The 16550-nt window shown below is 61.1% G+C and overlaps 1 protein-coding gene and 1 non-coding gene across 2 annotated transcripts; both read right to left on the bottom strand.

Moving 5' to 3' along the window:
* Positions 1 to 781: 781 nt before the first annotated feature.
* On the bottom strand, positions 782 to 15036 carry SEC61A1 (SEC61 translocon subunit alpha 1). Its single transcript, XM_069497689.1, has 13 exons — positions 14883 to 15036; positions 14432 to 14499; positions 11268 to 11333; positions 11102 to 11180; positions 10267 to 10398; positions 9251 to 9360; positions 8867 to 9020; positions 6957 to 7117; positions 5297 to 5494; positions 3769 to 3960; positions 2912 to 2988; positions 1106 to 2254; positions 782 to 1075 (listed from the first exon to the last, which is right to left on the bottom strand). Exons 1-12 carry the CDS (start codon positions 14887 to 14889, stop codon positions 2068 to 2070), a joined length of 1431 nt encoding a protein of 476 aa, XP_069353790.1. The 5' UTR covers positions 14890 to 15036; the 3' UTR covers positions 782 to 1075; positions 1106 to 2067.
* LOC138402070 (small nucleolar RNA ACA64) lies at positions 5884 to 6010 on the bottom strand. Its single transcript, XR_011236610.1, has one exon. It is a non-coding gene; the product is annotated as a small nucleolar RNA ACA64 (small nucleolar RNA).
* Positions 15037 to 16550: the final 1514 nt, after the last annotated feature.

Here is a 16550-nt window from a genome sequence, read left to right as displayed (position 1 = left end):
GGGGGACAACATGGCGGTCCTGCCACCCGGCTCGGCGTGTTAACAGGAAGACTTCTAGAATGTTCTAGAGGAGCAGCCCCTCGCCTGCCGGTCCTGTCCACGCGACGCTGGGCCCCGCGGCTGGCTGAGCTGCAGGTCCGTCCCCGGGTGGCCTCACAGGTGAGTCAAGACGGCTCCGCCCACCAGGTGCGCCCTGTGTCCGGCCCGCGGACCCCTGCTGACCCCTGACCTCGTGTCCCTTCCCCAAACACCCAGGGCCGGACGATGCTGCTCCCACCGTGGGGACGCTTTCCCGGCGAGACGCCCGGGGCAGGAGCCACCCCCTTGGGGGACACCCGGGGTGCCCCAGCCCTTTTGGGAAGGAAATGCCATCGAAAACCGGGACAACAGGACCGGGTGGCTGGTAAAAAACTGGCTTTATTTGTCATTTACACACCTATCTTGGTGTTGCCATTTTGGCGTCCACAGTGACAGTCCCCTGGAAGCTGGGTTCGGTCCCCTGCCGCCCCCCCCCCGCCGCGTGACCACCCACCCCGAGGCCCGAGCCCGGCTCACGGGGGTCCCGGCTGCAGGTGGGACTCGGGGGACCCTGCCTGGGGCCGGGCACCCCCCCACCCGCGTGGGGACGGCCACCTGCCCCCAGAAGCGCCCGGGGACTGGGTCAGACAAGGCCACGTGCGGTGGGCGGGGGGTGGGGCCGGGCCCGTCTGGTTCTGCCACCGACGCGCTGGGTGGCTTCGGGCAGGTCCCTTCCTGTCCCCGGACAGGCCTGTTTCCCGCCGGGCGCCCGGGAGCCCGTCCCTGCCCCGACAGGCGCCGACAGAGCTTGGTGGCTCTGCGGGTCACGGTGGCTCTGGAGGTGGCTGCCTGCCGCGATGGGGGTGTCTCTTCCCACAGGGCCACGCTGACGCCTCAGAACGGGGACATCCCGCCAGGACAGCCCTGGTCCCACCAACGCGACCTCCAGGTCCCCCAGGGTCTCCGCGCCCCGACCTGTCCTTGTCCTGAGACGGTTTGTCCCCAGGGGCCTCAGGAAGGACGGTGACCCCACACACGGCTGCGACACAACCGTGACCTTTACGTGGAGCATCAGAGCAGCCGTGACCTTTACGTGGAGCATCAGAGCAGCTTGGCGCAGACGCCACCCCCTCACCCCCAGCTGTCCCCACCCAGCTGTCCCCACCCTGAGCCGCCGGAAGGCGGCGTTGGCGGCTGGGAGGTGTTTGGTCCTAAGGACAGAAAGAAAAGTCTAGATAAAAGCAGAGACTGTCGGCCTGGAAGGCGGGTGTGGCCTGTAAACCAGGTGTCACGGCCACCACGAGGACACGCAGCCAGTGACAGCCGGTGGCATCTGGACAGGCCCACGGCCACCCCCGCCAGGGGCCTCCGCACAGACACCTGCCAGGCTCAGCCTCGCGAAGCTCCAGACCCCCCCCCCCCCCGACCTCGCCGTGTCACAGGCCCCAGGTGACAGCAGGGACCGGCCGGAAGGGCCACCAGGCACCCGCAGAGAGACCCCCAGGCCCGTGTTTTGGAAAAAGCTGCTCTAAAAATCTACCTGTAAAACAAGGGACAAGAGTGTCGTCACACAGAGAAAGAAACAGTCTCAAGCCAGAGAGTCCCGCCCGGATCGCGGAGGGGACACACTGAGGCTCCACGTCCCCAGCGTCACCTCCCACGACCCACGTGGACGTCGTGACGTTTGTGCTTGGAACCGGGGTGAGACGCTCCCTCTGCGGCCACGCACGGCCCTGAGAAGGCGCAAAGGCTAAGACGGAGGGTAGGCGGACGCTTGGGGACAGTTGGGGACAGCCGTCCGCCGTCCCCACGGCTCTGGCGGCCGGCGGGGAGCCCCGTGCAGGTTCTCTCGGCCGAGGCCAGAAGGACACGCGGATGCTCGAATTGGAAATCGTCTGGGATTTGACACAGCGGAGGGACAGAGCAGGAACCCGGCGACGTCGCCAAACGCCAGTCCACGGGTCACCGGTGACGGGCGGAGTGTCCCCACCGGCCGGGCGGACGCCGCCTCGCCTGGTCCCCGTCCCGGTCCCCGGGGGGCCACGCGGCTCAGAAGAGCAGGGCCCCCACGCTGCCGACCTCGCTCTGCTCCTTGACGAAGATCTCGAAGTACTGGTAGATGATGGTGACAGCCAGCAGGATCCCCGTCCCCGAGCCGATGGCGCCCAGGAAGTCGGCCAGCACGGACAGGGCCCCGATGCACAGCCCGCCGAAGGCCGCCGCCGTGGGGATGTACCTGCGGGGACGGCGCGTCAGCCCCGGGCCGGCCACCCGACCCTCAGAGGCCCCTCCGCTGTCCCCTGGCGTCACGGCTACCCACGCGAGCCAGCTAAGGCCACACCGGCCCCGTGGACTAGACTAGCCCACGTTCTCGGTGACGACAGGGAGACCCGGCCTCACCCGACTGTCCCTCCGTCCTGGGGCCTCTCTCTCTCCCCAGCCTCCCTCCTCGTCCTCCCCGAGGTGACGCCGCATCCGGCCACCCTCGCTCTGCCCCGAACTGTCACAGCAGCCTGGCAGGTCTCCGGCTTCCTCCTGCCCCTCCCCCAAGCCCGGCACGGTGTCCCTGACGGGCGCCGACCCTCCAGACGACCAGCTGTGACCCAGCCTCCGACACACGTCTGTGCCCAGCCGCCGCCAGGACCCCCGCACCGGCCTGCCCTGAGCTCACAGGTGACCTCCCCGCTCAGCCCCCCACTGCCACCTGCGGCCACCGCGCCCGGACACGCAGCACCTCACACTCAGCGGGCCGCACGCTGCGCTCCCCTGGCCCAGCGGCTGCAAACGTTTATTTTTCTATCTCTGGTGTCCACACAGGGACCTTTTCTGTCCTGTAGCCCAAGGATATCAAGGTGGGGACAGGGGGACACGGGGACCCAGGGCCGACACTCACCGGTTGAGCTCGTGGACCATGGACGTCTCCCGGTGGCCCCTCATCACCATCTGCTGCTCCTTCAGCTGCTTGGCGACCTGCGACACACCCGGGGGACACGCTCGCTCCCAAACAGCGAGACACCGAACCGTTGTGTTCTCTCCCCCCTGTGCTAACAACACGTTATCTAGAGGACGCGTGCGGTGGCTCCCGCCTGTCACCCCGGCACTCGGGAGGCCGAGGCGGGAGGATCGATCGAGGTCAGGAGTTCGAGACCAGCCTGAGCAAGAGCGAGACCCCGTCTCTACTAAAAATAGAAAGAAATTAGCTGAACAACTAAAAATATATAGAGAAAAAATGAGCCGGACGTGGTGGCGCATGCCTGTCGTCCCAGTTACTCAGGAGGCTGAGGCGGGAAGATGGCTTGAGCCCCGGAGTTTGAGGCTAGCCTGGACAACACAGCAAGACCCCATCTCTACAAAAAAGAAAAATGAGCCGGGCGTGGTGGCGCATGCCTGTCGTCGCAGCTACTCGGGAGGCTGAGGCAGGAGGATCGCTGGAGCCCAGGAATCTGAGGTTGCTGTGAGCGAGGCTGACGCCACGGCACTCTAGCCCGGGCGACAGAGCCAGACTCTGTCTCAAAAAAACCAAACAAAACATATCCAGAAAGGTCTAAAACTGCCACCAGGAAGCCGGGGACACATGCTAATCCCACAGTTTGGCTTCCGATCCTCAGACCAGGCCCCCGACGCTTCCAAGCCGCCCCGTGGAGGACGCGGAGCCATCTGCACGTGTCACGACGCACAGGCGGGCGGCCGGGACACCCTGAGGCCAGCGGCGGTCCGAGCCGCCTTCCGGAAGGCGAGCCCTGTACTCACGTCCTTGGCGGAGGAGCCCGAGACCTCGATCCAGGTCTTGGAGAAGAAGGCGCAGGAGCCGAGCATGAACACGATGTACACGACCGCGTGCACGGGGTCCTCCAACACCGAGCCGAAGGATTCCGGCGGCGACAGGTAGTAGCAGAGGCCGCCCACGGGGTACGCCCGCGCCGGGCCCCCGGCAGACGTGTCCTGGGAGGAGGACACGGAACACGGGTGAGCGCCGCCGCCTCGCCCCGCCTTTGCGTGGGGAAAGCCGCTCTGAGCAGATGGGGGAACACGGTTCTCCTCCAGCACCCACGGTGCCCCTGCCTTACTGAAAGGACGATTTAGGGTGCTGGATCGGTGAAAGGCGCAGCTGGGGACATCTCGGGGTACGACAGACGCCGGCCGCGAGCCAGACACCCACCGTGCAAACCCTGCGACCAGTCACAGCGCCGGGAGATTCTTTTGTTTTGTTTTTGGAGACAGACAGAGTCTGGCTCTGTGGCCCGGGCTAGAGTGCCGTGGCGTCAGCCTCGCTCACAGCAACCTCAGACTCCTGGGCTCAAGCGATCCTCCTGCCTCAGCCTCCCGAGTAGCTGGGACTGTAGGAGTAGCTGGGACTGTGGGAGTAGCTGGGACTAGAGGAGTAGCTGGGACTAGAGGAGCAGCTGGGACTGGGGGAGCAGCTGGGACTGGGGGAGCAGCTGAGACTGGAGGAGCAGCTGGGACTGGAGGAGCAGCTGGGACTGCGGGAGTAGCTGGCACTGCGGGAGTAGCTGGGACTAGAGGAGTAGCTGGGACTGGGAGTAGCTGGGACTGCGGGAGTAGCTGGGACTAGAGGAGTAGCTGGGACTGCGGGAGTAGCTGGGACTGTGGGAGTAGCTGGGACTGTGGGAGCAGCTGGGACTAGAGGAGTAGCTGGGACTAGAGGAGTAGCTGGGACTGTGGGAGCAGCTGGGACTGTGGGAGCAGCTGGGACTGTGGGAGCAGCTGGGACTAGAGGAGTAGCTGGGACTGTGGGAGTAGCTGGGACTGTGGGAGTAGCTGGGACTAGAGGAGTAGCTGGGACTAGAGGAGTAGCTGGGACTAGAGGAGTAGCTGGGACTAGAGGAGTAGCTGGGACTGTGGGAGTAGCTGGGACTGTGGGAGCAGCTGGGACTAGAGTAGCTGGGACTGTGGGAGTAGCTGGGACTAGAGGAGTAGCTGGGACTGTGGGAGCAGCTGGGACTGTGGGAGCAGCTGGGACTAGAGGAGTAGCTGGGACTGTGGGAGTAGCTGGGACTAGAGGAGTAGCTGGGACTGTGGGAGTAGCTGGGACTAGAGGAGTAGCTGGGACTGTGGGAGTAGCTGGGACTGTGGGAGCAGCTGGGACTAGAGGAGTAGCTGGGACTGTGGGAGTAGCTGGGACTGTGGGAGCAGCTGGGACTAGAGGAGTAGCTGGGACTGGGGGAGTAGCTGGGGCTGCGGGAGCAGCTGGGGCGACAGGCCCGAGCCCCCGCGCCCGGCCCGGCAGGTGGCTGCGCCGGGCGGCGGCCGCGCTTACCGACCAGGTGCCCAGCAGGCTGACGAGCAGGTTCCCGCTGAAGCGCGCCGACAGCATCTGCGAGATGACGTAGAGGTTGGAGACGAGCGCGGACTGCAGGATGATGGGGATGTTGGACGTGTAGAAGAGCTTGATGGGGTAGGTGTTGTACTGGCCCCGGTACCGCGCCGACTTGATGGGCAGGTCCACGCGGAAGCCCTGCGGGCCCAGCAGAACAGACACCCCCCTCCTTCGGTGCCTCGTCCCCGAGCATGGGGACGCGGGCCGGCTGGGGACCCGCCCGCCCGCCCCCAGGGGCCTAGAACGATTGGCTTAAAAATGCATCAAAGCGCGACGTGGGCCGATGACGCTGTGCTCATCAAAAACAAAGCCCAGCGCGCCGCAGCCCCCCTGCGTGGACGACACAGGAGAGCCCAGAAGGCCACGTGCCCAGACCCTGCCAGCCGCTGTCTCGGGCTGGTGGCCGCCCCTGAGCGTGCGCACCGGCCCCCAGGCAGGGCCACCACGGCAGTGGCCTCGCGCCTCCAATACAACCTCCGCCATCCCCGGGGAGTGGAGAGGGGTTTCTAATTTTTCCTTTTCTTTCCGCCTGTCGGGGCCTGGGTTTCGGCGCCGCACACGGGACGCTGGGCACTGAGCGGAGGCCCCTGGTGGCTCTGGGCGCCGCATCTCACCCCCGGCCACCGCCAGAGCCGGGGGCGATTTTCAACCGGCGCCGGGAAGGGGGTTCCGTGATGGGATTTGTATGAACTCCCAGTGCCGAGACCAGGGCTGAGCGCACACAGGATTTAAAGATCAATTCTTCGCGCCCCACTGCGAGTTCCTGCCAAGGCCCCGAAGCGTCGGCTCCGTCCCTAACACGGTGTGTGACCAATGTCCCAACAGAAGGAAGAGGGGGACTGATTTGGGCTCAGAACAGCAGGCGGCCGGCACAGGCCGGCACAAATAACTTTTTTTTTTTTTTTTTTTTCAGACACAGTCTGGCTCTGTCGCCCGGGCTACAGTGAGTGCCGTGGCATCAGCCTCGCTCACAGCAGCCTCAACCTCCTGGGCTCAAGCGATCCTCCTGCCTCAGCCTCCTCCTGAGTAGCTGGGACTACAGGCATGCGCCACCATGCCCGGCTGATTTTTTTTTTGTAGGGTCTTGCTATGTTGTCCAGGCTGGTCTCGAACTCCTGACCTCGAGCGATCCTCCCGCCTCGGCCTCCCAGAGTGCCGGGATGACAGGTGGGAGCCACCACGCCCGGCCGAGACTACTAATCTTAAAGGTGACAGAGAGTTTGAAGAGGAAGGCCCCTCCCCGAGATGAAGACACGGCCCACAATCATGCTAGAACTTTGGCTGAGACAGCGACGGGCTTTTCTAGAACCTCATCACTTCTGGTATCTCTTGAGCTGAGAACCTAAAAAGTATATCATCTGCTGAGAGGCCCAACCCGAAGGATCGTGCGTGATTTTGGAAATATCAGAACTGCCCTGATTTCGTGGCATTCGACAGGCCTTGTGACGCAGGGACACGCTTGCTCAGCTCACCTGGAAAGCCGCCCCCTTCAAACGCCATCTTCGCGTGTCAGTGAGATGACAAGGGGACCTCCGGGGGCGGGGGACGCTGGAAACCGAAACCCAGACCATGGACAGCCCACGGTCACCTGGAGACGCACCTGGAAGTAGATGACCACCGCGAAGACGAAGATGGTGGCGATGAGGTTCATGAGGTTGGGCAGGTTCTGGCGGTAGAAGGCCTCGCGCAGGGCGCGGACCTTGTCAGTGCGCGTGGCCAGCAGGTGGAACAGCGCGATGATGGCCCCTTCGAACTCCATGCCTGTGGGCAAAGGGCGGGGCAAAGGTGAACGAACAAACGAGGACGAACAAACAGGCATCTCAGTTCGCTTCCGGTCACCTTGGAGGGGCCAAGACGGAGACAGGAGGACACAATTGGGCATGAGAGTCACGGTGCTTCAGGCTACAGCCACAGGGACACGGCGTGGGGTCTTCTAACCCCTCATTTCTGTTCCTTCTGGAGAGAATTCCAACTGCAGGAAGAGCTATTCTACTTTTTTTTTTGAGACGGAACCTTGCTCTGTCGCCCGGGCTAGAGTGCCGTGGCGTCAGCCTCGCTCACAGCAACCTCAGACTCCTGGGCTCAAGTGATCCTCCTGCGTCAGCCTCCCGAGCAGCTGGGACGACAGGCATGCGCCACCACGCCCGGCTCATTTTGTAGAGATGGGGTCTTGCTATGTTGTCCAGGCTGGCCTCAAACTCCGGGGCTCAAGCCATCCTCCTGCCTCAGCCTCCCGAGTAGCTGGGACGACAGGCATGCGCCACCACACCCGGCTCATTTTTTTCTATATATATTTTTACCTGTCCAGCTAGTTTTTAGTAGAAACGGGGGTCTCAATCTTGCTCAGGCTGGTCTCGAACTCCTGACCTCGAGCGATCCTCCTGCCTCGGCCTCCCAGAGTGCTGGGATGACAGGCCTGAGCCACCACACCGGGCCTATTCTACTTTTTTTAAACCGGAGTTAATCGGTCTCATTTCCTAGGCACGAGTCCCCAGCTACCAGAGGGACGATGGTCACCACTCAATCCACTCAGCAGCTCTGAGGTGCCGGCTGCCCTCGGCCGGGGCTCTGTCCCTCTGCTCCGCACGCTGAGCCCAGAGGCAGAGAGGACGACGCTGGCACCTCCCACGTGGCCCGATGCCAACCGCAGTCCACGCCACGCCGTGAGGTGGCGCCGAGGGAGGCAGGCCTGGCGGCAGAGCAAGCTCACCCTGGGACTGAGGACAGGGGACCCGATCGAAGCCAGGCAGCACAGGGACCAGTGAGAGGAAGATGGGGAGCCTGGTGCATCACTAACGCATAGAAGTTTCAGGAATTGCCAAGAAATTGACTTAAGTTAAAGAACAAGCTAGGCCGGGCGCGGTGGCTCACGCCTGTCATCCCGGCACTCTGGGAGGCCGAGGCGGGAGGATCGCTCGAGGTCAGGAGTTCGAGACCAGCCTGGGCAAGAGTGAGACCCCGTCTCTACTGAACAAATAGAAAGAAATTAGCTGGACAACTAAAAATATATATAGAAAAAATGAGCCGGGCATGGTGGCGCATGCCTGTCGTCCCAGCTACTCGGGAGGCTGAGGTAGGAGGATCGCTTGAGCCCCGGAGTTTGAGGCCAGCCTGGACAACATAGCAAGACCCCATCTCTACAAAAAGAAAAATGAGCCGGGCGTGGTGGTGCATGCCTGTCGTCCCAGCTACTCGGGAGGCCGAGGCAGGAGGATGGCTTGAGCCCAGGAGTCTGAGGCTGCTGTGAGCGAGGCTGACGCCATGGCACTCTAGCCCGGGCGACAGAGCGAGACTCTGTCTCAAAAAAAGAAAAAGCTAAATAAAGCAAGAGCCCAGCACACTGCACCCTCTCGTCCCCTCTGGAACTGTCCTTCCCGGAGGCACCTGTGCTCCGGCCGGGGCCCAGACACGAACAGCCAATCGGGCGCCACCCCGACTTCCGAGCCAGAGGCGCTGGCGCCTTCCTGTCCGCCCCTCCCCCGCGCCCGGGCGACTCCGCGGGCCCCTCACCCCGGCCGGTGTTGACGGTGGTGGGGCTGAAGGCCTTCCACACGATGGTCTCGCAGATGTTGGTGGCGATGAAGAGGGAGATGCCCGAGCCCAGGCCGTAGCCCTTCTGCAGCAGCTCGTCCAGAAGTAGGACGATCAAGCCAGCCACGAAGAGCTGCGAAAATTGTAAAGAATAAAAAAAGTAAAGCAACCTCAATGGGCCACGTGGGACTGTCCCCCTTCCCTAACCAGGTTCTCCGACAGCAGAGCCGGGGGCCCGCCGGGACGCTCGGGCAGCGCCGGGGTCTCTGGCTGCTGTCGGTGAGGGAGGGTCTGCGTGCCGCTGGGAACCGCAGGCAGGCGGGGAGGGCTGCCTGGAGGAGGCGGCGCCGGCGGGGCAGGTACCTGGATGGTGATCAGCAGGCAGATGCCGGCGCCCATCTCCGAGGGGTCCCCGTACATCCCCGTCATCACGTACACGATGGACTGGCCGATGGTGATGATCATGCCGAACACTGCAACCGGGGACACAGCCGTGTTCCCAGCGCGGCGGAGGCGGAGTGACCGCCCTCCCGCTCCGCGCCGCGCCCCGGGGACAACGCGGGTGGGAGACGCTGGCGCGGCCACCCAGGGGCGGTGGCTGAGGGCGCCGGGTCGCACAGGTCCCCGTCCCGGACACAGCGCGCCGACTTGGGGACGCAGCGATCCCTGCCCAGATGTGTGTTTCACGTGTTCTCGAAAACCCCGGAAAACCATCACTCGGGCTGCTATTTCCCTTCCGCCCGCGGCCGGGCTCTCTTGGTCTAACGGACACTGTCCTCCCTGTCTCGGTCCCTCGTCACTCCCTGCGTGTCACCGCCAGGCACAGTGGAACCCGCACCGCAAATTCCTCCCGCAAAACCAGACGGGCCTCTAAGTGCGGCTCGGGCTTGGGTTTCGGTTTTCCTACTTCGTCTGTGACAAGGACCATTCACAGGCGACGAAACCGAGACCTAAGAGCTGGGCTCAGACGACCGCCTTTCCCTTCCGTGAAACGCTTCTAGAAGCTTCCACGGGAAAGACGGACGGCACTTGCCAAATAACTGCTGTGTGCCAGGTGCTGTGAAACTGATTATTCAATTTGATCCTAACGAGGACGGCCCTGAAGTGGCTGTTGCCTGGAAGTGACAACAGGGGGACATCCCCAGGCCTAGCTCCTTCCACCCCGTCACGTGGCCTCGGGGCAGCCCAGCCCACGCCGGGCACCCAGGCCTCTACTTCCCCGAAGCGCTTTGTCGCGCCAACACGGGCCAGGAAGTCCCCGCGGGTGGGCGGGGCCCGGGAGGTCCCAGCACGCAAAACACTGTTCTGATGGCCGAACCCTGACGCTCGTTCGAATCCTCAACCGCGGACGCCCCGACGCTGTACGCGGGCTGCCTTACACTTCTGGGCGCCGTTGAAGAGAGCCCGGTCTTTCGGGGTGTCCCCGACTTCGATGATCTTGGCGCCGGCCAGCAGCTGCATGATGAGGCCGGAGGTGACGATGGGCGATATTCCCAGCTCCATCAGGGTGCCTGGAGGGCAGGGGGAGGCAAGACGCAGCCAGCAATTAGCTTGGAAAAACAGAACGTTATTTACAAAAAAATAAAATAAAATAAAAAAAAAGAGGCCAGGGCGCGGTGGCTCACGCCTGTCATCCCAGCACTCTGGGGAGACCAGCTTGGACAACATAGCAAGACCCCGTCTCTAAATAAAATACAAAAAATCAGGCCAGGCGCATGCGGTGGCTCACGCCTGTCATCCCAGCACTCTGGGAGGCCGAGGCAGGAGGATCGCTCGAGGTCAGGAGTTCGAGACCAGCCTGAGCAAGAGTGAGACCCCGTCTCTACTAAAAATAGAAAGAAGTTAGCCAAACAACTAAAAATATATAGAGAAAAAATTAGCCGGGCGTGGTGGTGCATGCCTGTCGTCCCAGCCACTCGGGAGGCTGAGGCAGGAGGATGGCTTGAGCCCTGGAGTTTGAGGCCAGCCTGGACAACATAGCAAGACCCCATCTCTACAAAAAAGCAAAAAAGAAAAATGAGCCGGGCATGGTGGTGCATGTCTGTAGTCCCAGCTACTCGGGAGGCTGAGGCAGGAGGATCGCTTGAGCCCGGGAGTCTGAGGTTGCTGTGAGCGAGGCTGACGCCACGGCACTCTAGCCCGGGCCACAGAGCCAGACTCTGTCTCCAAAAAAAGAAAAGAAAAAAGAAAAGGCAGAGAGCGCCCGAGTCCTACCTCTGTTGGAGGCGAGAATCACTCTCATCCAATAGAAAGGGTCGGCCGAATCTGAAGACATGATACCGAACAGAGGGATCTGGAAGGAACCGCGGGGAGGGGAGTCAGCATCGTGCTTCCAGCCCGCTGTCCCCCGACCCGGCACAGAACAGGGCCCTGTCCTCACCTGGCAGCACACCAGGAAGATGAAGAGGGTGATCGCCGTCCACAGCACTTTCTCCTTAAACTGGATCTGGGGACACCAAGAATGAATTCAGACAGGTTATGTTCACAGGCAAATCAGTCCCAACGGACTCCGGGCGGTTCCCCGGGGCAGTCAGCCAAAGCCTTACACCTCGGAGCACGGCTGTCCTTATTTTCCGAGTGACAAAACTGAGGCTTAGGAGAGCTAAGTGACTTGTCCCCGATCCCACCGCTGAAGGGAGTCTGAGTCCAAAGTGGAGTTCTTGACCATGAGCATTCATAGTTAAGGCCCAAGATCAAAGAATGTCACGATAGAAAATGACTCGTGGCCGGGCGTGGTGGCTCACGCCTGTGATCCCAGCTACTCGGGAGGCCGAGGCAGGAGGATGGCTTGAGTCCTGGAGTTTGAGGCCAGCCTGGACAACATAGCAAGACCCCATCTCTACAAAAAAGAAAAATGAGCCGGGCGTGGTGGCGCATGCCTGTAGTCCCAGCTACTTGGGAGGCTGAGGCAGGAGGATCGCTGGAGCCCAGGAGTCTGAGGTTGCTGTGAGCGAGGCTGACGCCACAGCACTCTAGCCCGGGCGACAGAGTGAGACTCTGTCTCAAAAAAAAAAAATAAAAAAAATAAAAATAAATAAAAATAAAAAATAAATAAAATAAATAAAAATTAAAAAAAAAAAAAAAAAAGAGAGAATAAAAATACTTTTTAGTTTGAGAGGAGCATGGAGTCCTGGCCCTCTGGCCAGAACCGAACCTGCAGTCCTTTCGGACGCCGTGCTCCCTATAGACGGGACGCAATCACACACTCACGCCAAGGTCGCGTGGATTCCAAGCTCAGACTCCCCCTGACAGGCTGGGGGGATTCACAGAAAGCACCCCCTTCCCACCCGCCAGCCCACCGCACCGAGAGATCAGTCTCCGGCCCAGAGAAGGCCACACTCGTTCAGACTAACCCGTCTGAGACGAATCTTTACGGGAAACAAAAGAGCAGACGGTTTTTTTTTTTTTTTCCAAGACTCCTCATTTTTTAACGGCCACGTTTCCACTCCCGGATGCGACGAAATTTAACAGCAAAACTGCAAAAGCTCTTTCCTGTCCCCTCTGCCTCTTCGTGAGCCCCTCAATCCACTCCTGCTCCAGGAGTGTCCTAGCTCAGCCTCTAAACAGCAGCCTCTAAACCGCGCTCCAGTCCCTGCCTCCCTTCCAAAGGGACAGTCTCACCTTTTCACTCAGCTCCTGTTGTCCCCACCGACTTATTTTTTTTTTTTTTTGAGACAGAGTCTCACTCTGTTGCCCTGGCGTCAGCCTCGCTCACAGCAACCTCCAACTCCTGGGCTCAAGCGATCCTCCTGCCTCAGCCTCCTGAGTAGCTGGGACGACAGGCATGCGCCACCACGCCCGGCTCATTTTTTCTTTTTTTCTTTTTTGTAGAGATGGGGTCTTGCTATGTTGTCCAGGCTGGCCTCAAACTCCGGGGCTCAAGCCATCCTCCTGCCTCAGCCTCCCGAGTAGCTGGGACGACAGGCATGCGCCACCATGCCCGGCTCATTTTTCCCTATATATTTTTAGTTGTCCAGCTAATTTCTTTCTATTTTTTAGTAGAGACGGGGTCTCGCTCTTGCTCAGGCTGGTCTCGAACTCCTGACCTCGAGCGATCCTCCCGCCTCGGCCTCCCAGTGTTGGGATGACAGGCGTGAGCCCCCGCGCCCGGCCAGTCCCCACCTACTGGTACGTTCTATCAGTATGAACTACACCCCACTACCTGCCCCCCAAACACACTAGAGTCCTGTCTTCTTTGCCTTTGCAACCTGTGTATTCCTTTTGCCTGGAATTCCTTTCCACCCCCTTAAGGAAACTTCTATTTATTCCTCCTTCAAAACTATTCCTCCTTCAAAACCAGATATCCCCTATCCCAGCGTTAGCCCCTTCTGCAGCCACTGCTATAGCTTGGACAGGGTCCCCTTGTTCCTTCCACCCCTTAGTTACAAGGCCAAGGTCACAGGGCTATTAAGAGCCTGTGTACAAACAAGGTAGGACCCAGGCCCGCCTGTCCGCAGACCCAGACCCTTCTACCGGGCTGAAATTGAAGGGTAGAAATTTGCAAATCAGCCTCTCAACGGCGGCACAAACGTGGGGCCTTTCTATGAAACCACTTTAAGTCAAAAAAAAACAAGAAACGGTAGATTCCAAGAGCCCGAGCATTTTCGTGGATGCCAACTATACGTGTCTAAACGTCTGCAAAAAAAAAATACGCTAACCGCCATAGTCTGAGCACAAAAACATTTTTCCTATTCACTCTCTAACCTACGGCCCGAGTGAAACTTTTTTCCTCCTCGTTTGATAGTTTCCCTCACATCCCCGACAGCCCTGCTCTCCACGCACATTCTGATCAAGATTCAACACAGCTGTACGTTGTTTTTTAAACGTTTTTTTTTAACGTTGTTTTTTTTAAACGTTGTTTTTTTTTTTAAACTTTTTTTTTAATTTTTTCTCGTTTGAATGCACTTGCTGTGCATTAAAAGCAGAAGCCGTTAGAACACGCGGATTCTCAGCATCGTGCCCGGCTGCATAAAAGGCACAAGCTCCTTTGCAGGGACTTAAAGTGACTGCTCTTCTTTTTAGCACGTGGGGACAAAGGGCATCTCCTAGCAAAAAAAAAAAAAAACAAAAAAAAACCCAAAACGAAACAAACAAACAAAAAAAAAACCAACGCATGATCCGCTCCTGGTAGAGGCCACAAGGAGGGGAGGGAAACTCAATCTGGGTTCCCAAGTGAGGCTTTATTCGTCCCCTGCCCGGATGCATTTTTGGGGACAAGGCAAACCCGATGCTTTTGTTCGCTGCTGGGCAACTTTCAGCAAAGATGCTGCAAGGAAAACAGCCCGGGGTGGGGGTGGGGGTGGGGTGGAAATTGCCACCGAATAGCCGGGTCCCCTTCCCCAGGGCGCCCCGGGGTGGGGGAGGGGAGCCCGGCACGCAGCACCCACACCCCGGGAGGGAGAGGAGGGAGAGCGAGTTTCCATTCGGCGTCCTGGAGCCATGTTTAATTGCAAACTTCCAGCGCCCCGTGGTTTCAGGAAACCTCCCTTTGCCGGCGACACCGGGGGACGGGGACGGGGGACGGGGACGGGGGGCGCCACTCACCTTCCTCTCCGGCTTCTGGATCTCCGGCAGGATAACGCAGAAGGGCTTGATGACTTCCAGAAATTTGACTTCGGGTGGGACAAAAAGCGGGGAGAGCAGGAGTCAGGGCCCGGGGAGCGCGGGGCGCGTGGGGGACCCCGCGGGGGGGAGGGCGGGGGACAACGGCTGCGTCCCGCAGGCCTGGCCGGGGTCGGGGTCGGGGTCGGGGTCGGGGTCGGGGTCGGGACCGGGGGTGGGGGACCCCCCGAGGGGAAGGGGGAGGACAGGGGACAACGGCTGCGTCCCGCAGGCCTGGCCGGGGTCGGGGTCGGGGTCGGGGTCGGGGATCGGGGGTCGGGGCCGGGATCGGGGGTCGGGGCCGGGGCCGGGGTCGCGGTCGGGGGTCGGGGTCGCGGGCAGGGGCCTCCGCTCCGTCCCGGGGCCACCACGCTGCCCCCCGAGAAGGACTCACTCGCCATGGCGGCGGCGGCGGCGGCGGCGGCCGGGGCTCCGCGTCCCGCTTCGGCGCTGCTCGGCTCGGCGTGAGGCGACGCTGCCCGCGGCCCAGCCCGTGCCGGAGCCCTGCGCCTCCGCCGAGGGACACGTCAGTGCTACAGCCCCGCGGCGGCCGGAAGCGGCGCGGCGCGCGAGGGGGCGGGACCGGGGGGTGGGGCCTGGGGACGAGCCGCGCGCGGGCCGCTTCCGCTTCCTGCCACGCGCGCCGCGCCGCGCTGCTTCCGCCGCGAACCACAACTCCCGGCATGCAGCGCGCGGGGGGCGGGGCCCGTGGTGTGGGGAGTGGGGGCGCGGGGCATGCCGGGAAGAGGAGGCGCGGCCCGTGGTGTGGGGAGTGGGGGCGCGGGGCCTGTCGGGAAGAGGGGGCGCGGCCCGTGGCGGCGTGGGGGCGCGGGGCATGCCGGGAAGAGGGGGCGCGGCTCGTGGCAGGGAGGGCGGGGCCCGTGGTAGCGTGTTGGGGGGGGCGCGGGGCATGCCGGGACTGGGCTTCTGCGGCTGCGCAGACGTGGTAGCCGGGGGACCCGGGCAGCTGGGGACCCGCCCGGGGCGGTGCGGGGCTCTCGGGGGACCTGGGGCGAGCGGGAGGCGCCTGGTGTCCACTAGTCTGGCTCGCTGCGGAATCCAGGAGGGCTTCCTGGAGGAGTAGCCTTTGCTCCGAGCCTTGAAGAAATGCGGGGCGCAGGATGCTCCGGGTGGAGGAGAAGACCGGGAGCCAGGCGTGGCGATGTCACCGTCCCAGATCTCTGTGCAAAGCAGCCGTGTCCGGGTGGCCGGAGCAAAGTGTGACCTAAAATCCCATCTTAAGGCCCAACCCCCCCCCACTGGGTGACAAAATGGGGTCCCCCTCGTGGCCAATCCTAAAACTAAATTGCCTGCCAGGAGGAGGAGGGAGGTCGGACGTGTCCCCTCCCTCCTTGGGGACATCCTCTGTGGCCCCTTGACGGGCCTAAGGGTCTGCAAGACACAGCTGCAGGTCATCCGCTTGCGCGACAAATACATGTGACCGTGGCCTGTCCCTGATGAGCAGCCCTTTATGTCGGAACATTCCAAGCCTTTGGACAAAGCTTCCTGCCTGTCGCCAATTACAAGGCAAAGAATCTGCAAACCCATCTATAAAACCTATAAGCCCCCCCCCAGCTTGGAGATGGCCCACCTGTTCCCGCCAAACCAATGTGTCCCTCCCACGTGTCCATTTGTGACTTTCCCTGTCACCCCTGTCTCCCTGAAAGGGAGAAGACCAAACTGTAACCCAGCCACAGCCAGGCCACTTGCTCAAGGCCTCTTGGGCAGGGCTCGGGGTCATGGTCCTCACATCTGGCTCAGAGCAAATCTCTTTAAAATTATTTTACAGAGTTTGGCTTTTTTTTCCCCCTCCTGATGACAAAACTCTGTGTGAAGGGGATCGTGGGGCAAACAGTTTCGTCTGTGTCACCGAAGGGACTGTGGCCAAGTCACATGTGTTTCCCAAACACTGATTGCTTTAGGAGAATCACTAGTTTAAAATACTTTTAATTTTTGAACTATGTGCGTCGGTAATAGAAGTAAAAAAAAAAAAAAAAACGATAAGAAAAAGAAAAAACAAAAAAGTAAAAAAAATACAAAATAAATAAAGATAAAAAAGAAA

This window comes from Eulemur rufifrons, chromosome 22 (genome assembly GCF_041146395.1).
Source record: "Eulemur rufifrons isolate Redbay chromosome 22, OSU_ERuf_1, whole genome shotgun sequence".
NCBI classification, from domain to species: Eukaryota; Metazoa; Chordata; class Mammalia; order Primates; family Lemuridae; genus Eulemur; species Eulemur rufifrons.
The sequence above is the reverse complement of the archived record's forward strand: the minus strand, read 5'-3'. Positions and strand labels throughout refer to the sequence as shown.

What these genes read in the sequence shown, in the direction of transcription:
- SEC61A1 (XM_069497689.1), bottom strand. An exon ending in CTTCAACGGCGCCCAGAAGT is followed by an intron (nt 9,361 to 10,266) that starts GTAAGGCAGCCC and finishes CCCCGGTTGCAG; the next exon opens with TGTTCGGCATGATCATCACC. An exon ending in ATGGTCCACGAGCTCAACCG is followed by an intron (nt 2,255 to 2,911) that starts GTGAGTGTCGGC and finishes CCGTCCCCGCAG; the next exon opens with GTACATCCCCACGGCGGCGG.